Genomic DNA, 4,788 nt, shown 5'->3' on the forward strand with positions numbered 1-4,788 from the left:
GAACTGCGGCCGCTGAAAGCCCCGGCCCGAGCGGGCTCCGTTGTCAACGGTCCTCACCTCCGGGGTCCGGGGCTCCCGCCGCACCTGATACAGGAGGGGAAGGAGTGCGGTTCGAGCAGGCTGGAGGTCACCATCCCCATCAGGTGCGCCGCCTGGGCCATCCTCTCTCAGGGGTCCATCGCGCCCCGAATACTGCCCGAAAGACTCAGAAGCGACTTCCCCATCCCCTCGCGCTGTCTTTATATCCCAGACACTTAATAGCCTCTCATCATCTCACCTTTCACTTTTCCCTCTTTCCTAGCCGCCTCCGGCTGTATATCGACCTGCTATATTTCCATTGTGAGTTTGTTTTTTTTTCGGTTGTAAACTTACGTAAGTTAGGTTGACTGATCAACCGTTGCAGCCATTGAAAAAAAAACACTTCTACCAGCGTTTAACGAATCCAGTTCCTTTTAGTGCTCACCAGCTCCAGCTCAAGAATTCAGGGAGCCGTCAGTTCTTCACAGGAGCTGACTGCACACATTCCTGCAAGATGCCTGATGGATTTTGTACTTGTCAGTTTTGCTGGCTGTATGCTCCTTCTGTGCTTTTCCTGAAAAATGATTGGGTGACATGTGTTTTGACTTTCTTCCCCCCCCACCCCCCACTGGGAAGTAAAAAAAAAATTAGGTAACAGAAGCACACTTGTTTTCGACAAAAACAAGTACAGCTTTGCAAACAGACTACCCCAGGGTTTGCCCTTTTTTGTGAGGGTAGTCCTCTGGTATCTTGACCCCTTCCCTGGATTTTTGTCTGTGTTAATGTCTTCATGTTGTGTATTTCTGCACTTAATATTTGCCCGGTATATGTTTTCCCAGCTTATTTACACACAAAGCGTAACAGATCTGAGGATAATGAGGCTGCCCATCTTTTTAGCTACAGATACCTGTAAAGTTGCATATTTGTGGGAACCTGTATTCTGCACTTGATGACTGTAGCCTGGCTCTTTCATTTCAAGATGATGTGCGAGGTGATGCCGACCATCAGCGAAGCAGAAGGCCCCCCTGGAGGAGGTGGAAGCCATGGTTCCGGCTCCCCTTCGCAGCCAGACGCAGATTCACATTTTGAACAGCTGATGGTCTCCATGTTGGAAGAAAGGGACCGCCTTCTTGACACACTGAGAGAGACTCAAGAAACACTGGCCTTAACCCAGGGGAAGTTACACGAGGTTGGTCATGAAAGAGATTCCTTGCAGAGACAGCTCAACACGGCACTTCCACAGGTATGAGTGCTTTTAACTTGAGACTCTGTAGATTATTCTCCACTAAATGTTTTTTTTTTTAAATTGGTGTCATCTGTTGTTAATGTTTCAGAGGAATATTTTCCATAACCATTTGTGAAATGATGGTTTCTGGTGTTTCTAAGTCAAATACAAAGTTCCTAGGGATTAAACTTCTTAGGGAGAACAAATTGTTGTACTCTAAAGTCATGTGAAAATACCTCATTATTTTCATTCCTATCTTTGGGAACTGCCTAGGTTCAGGAAGTTCTCCAGAGTTTCTGAAAAAGGGCTCTGAAGCAACCAATCTATGTGGTGCCTCTGTTCTGTTGTCTTAAACCTTCTCTTGCTAAACTTGTGCTTCCCATGAATTGTGTCTCATGTGTTTCTAATTTCCTAATATAATTTAGTAGACAAATAGGATTGATTTCACAGAAAAAAATATTATTTTGATAGCCCACCTTTATCAGAACATCTAGGTTTTGTAAGTCACATTTGTTTTAGGGGATAGAAGACTGGAGATTGATTCCTTAGGAACTTCTTCCTTGGTAGACGAGAATTTTAAAGCTTAGGCCGGGTGTGTTGGCTCATGCCTGTAATCCCAGCACTTTGGGAGGCTGAGGCAGGCGGATCACCTGAGGTCAGGAGTTTGAGACCAGCCTGGCCAACATGGCAAAACCCTGTCTCTACCAAAAATACAAAAATTAGTGGAGCGTGGTAACGCACACCTGTAGTCCCAGCTACTCAGAGGCTGAGGCATAAGAATCACTTGAGACAGGGAGGCAGAGGTTGCAGAGGAGCCAGATTGCACCACTGTCTCAAAAAAAAAAAATTTTTAAAGCTTAGAACAACTGAAATTATTTCTCTGAGTATATTACATTTGGACCAGTGTTTGAAAGACTTTGCTCATGGAGTTGAATGAGGATTTGCTTAATGGTAGGTAAAGGGAGAAAGTGTAAAAACTAGAAAAGTGTCAGGTGAGTGTCACGGAGCATAGTGGGAGAGAAGTGGGTTACTTAGGTGTTTCAGAGCTATCTAGGCCCCATGTTACTCATCCTAAGTGCCTTTGGGGTGCATTCAGGTAGACCCGCAGAAACACACATTTATACTCGCATGATGGGTCTGCAGTGATAACTTAGTAAATGAATAATTACTAGCCTTAATGTATTTCTTGGCTGTAGTCAGTTCTCTGGGAAGATTGATAAGCCAAATGTGGGTTTCCTTTATAGCAACAATGATTTGACATTAGAGCTGTATGTTCCTTTTTTGTTGGATTGGAGAATCATTAAGATTTTTCTCATTTTAATCTTATAAAATACTAAATTTATTAAGGTCGAATTTTATTACTGCAATTTTTTTTTTTTTTGAGACGGAGTCTTGCTCTGTCCCCCAGGCTGGAGTGCAGTGGTGCAATCTCAGCTCACTGCAAGCTCCGCCTCCCGGGTTTACACCATTCTCCTGCCTCAGCCTCCCGAGTAGCTGGGACTACAGGCGCCCGCCACCTTGCCCGGCTAGTTTTTCGTATTTTTTAGTAGAGATGGGGTTTCACCGTGTTAGCCAGGATGATTTCGATCTCCTGACCTCGTGATCCACCCGTCTCGGCCTCCCAAAGTGCTGGGATTACAGTCTTGAGCCACCGCACCCGGCCTTGTTGGGTCTTTTAATTTTAGCTGTTCTGGTGGCTGTTAGCTGGTAGGTGGCTCAGTATGGTCTGAATTTGCTGCTCCCTGATGGCCAGGAACATGCAGAGGTAAAGCATCTCTTCCTGTGTTCACTGACCATCTGGATGTCTTGTGAGACGGTTATCTTTTGCCCATCGGTTGGTTGGGTTGTCTATTTTGTTTCTTACTGATTTGAAGGCGTTTTCTCTATATTCTGAGTACATATGTGCATGACAGATTGTTTTTAGACTCTCGTGTTTACCTTTTCACTTTCTCAGTGGTATCTTTTGATACACAGAAGTTTTAAATTTTTAATGTAGCCCAGTTGATCAATCTTTTCAGTAATGTTTAATGCTCTTTGTGTCCTGCTTAAGAAATTTGCTAGGTCAAGTTCATGAAGATACTCTACACTGTCTTCTGAAAACTGTGTTTTTAAATCTTCTGTCTGAAATTGACTTTGTTTATGGTATGTGATGGGGCCAAGAGTCTCTCTCTTTTTTTTTTTAATGGATATCTAGTTGACCCTGCATAATTTCTTAAAAAGACCATTCTTTCCCCAGTGTACTACACGCAGTGTCATCTATGTCATCTCAGTCCAGTGACTGGAAGTGTGTGGGTCTGTTTCTGGACTCTCTTCTGCTCCTTTGATCTTTTTGTCATCTTTGCATAAATAGCACAATGTCTAAATTACCGTAGATACAGTCTGTCTTGAAATCTGGTAATTTAAGAAAAAGGTTGCCCAGACTAGTGTCAAACTCCTGGTCTCCAGCAATCCTCTCTCCTTGGTCTCCCAAAGTGCTGGGATTTCCATTGTGAGCCACCACACCTGGCCCTGTAGATGTTCTTTATCCAGATGTAAAAATTCTTCTCTTCTTAGTTTGCCAAGAGTTTTTTAAATACCGTGAGCAGATGTTACATTTCTTAACATGGATTTTCTGCATCTTTTGAGACAGTCATGTGATTTTTCTGTTATGTGGGAATTTAACTGTTTTTATTTGTTTGTTTATTTTTGAGGTGGGGTCTTGCTCCATTACCCAGCCCGGAGTGCAGTGGCGCCATCATAGCTCTCTGTAGCCTTGAACTCCTGGGCTAAAGTGATCTTCCCACTCAGCCTTTCAGGTAGTTGGAATTATAGATGCACGTCACTGCGCCTTGCTTTTTTTTTTCTTTATTTGCTTATTGTTTGTAGCCTGGGGAAACAACCTCAGGAACTCCTGAGAAAGAGCACCTCCCTTTTAAAAAAGATTTACAATTGTAGAATAATTCCAACCTGATCTTGATGTATTCTCCTTTTACTGGATTGTATTTGGTAATATTTTGTTTAGGATTATTGCATTTATATTCACGAGAAAGATTGACTTGTAATTTTACTTTCCTTCAATGCCCTTATTGGGATTTGGTATTGAGGTTATGCTGGTTTCATAAAACAAGGTGGAATATATTCCTTCTTTTTCTACTCCCTAGAAGAGTTCCTTCGAAATTTGTGTTATCTTCCTTAAATGTTTGAAAACACTCTTTGGCAAAACCAGCTCCTGTAGTATTTTTAGAATTAATTTTATAGGTAGATGTAGGATTTTGAATATTTCTTCATGTGTCTATTTAGATAAAGCATTTTTCCCTGCTAGGGATTTGTTCAGGCCACCCAGACTTTCCAATTTGTAAGTTTAAAGTGGTTTACAGTCCTTATTATCTGCAAGATCTGTAGTGATGTCCCTTTTTAATAATTTTGATATTGGTAATTCGTATATTGTCTCTTAATCAGTCTTGAGGATTTGTCAGTTTTGTAAGTTCTTTCAAAGGACCAACTGTTAGCTTTACTTTTTTTCTACTTACATTTGTTTCTATTGCATTAATTTCTACTTTTTTTTT

The 4,788-nt window shown here is 41.9% G+C and overlaps 1 protein-coding gene across 1 annotated transcript in view; it reads left to right on the plus strand.

Moving 5' to 3' along the window:
* Nucleotides 1–276: 276 nt before the first annotated feature.
* Nucleotides 277–4,788, plus strand: part of PPFIA1 (protein tyrosine phosphatase, receptor type, f polypeptide (PTPRF), interacting protein (liprin), alpha 1) — a 146,805-nt gene continuing 142,293 nt past the window's right edge. Inside the window, exon 1 of the mRNA XM_011987091.1 lies at nt 277–1,261. Coding sequence (XP_011842481.1) covers nt 968–1,261 — 294 coding nt within the window. The 5' untranslated portion in view covers nt 277–967. The remainder of the gene's footprint in view (nt 1,262–4,788) is intronic.

This window comes from Mandrillus leucophaeus, unplaced genomic scaffold, assembly GCF_000951045.1.
Source record: "Mandrillus leucophaeus isolate KB7577 unplaced genomic scaffold, Mleu.le_1.0 Scaffold30, whole genome shotgun sequence".
Classification (NCBI taxonomy): Eukaryota; Metazoa; Chordata; class Mammalia; order Primates; family Cercopithecidae; genus Mandrillus; species Mandrillus leucophaeus.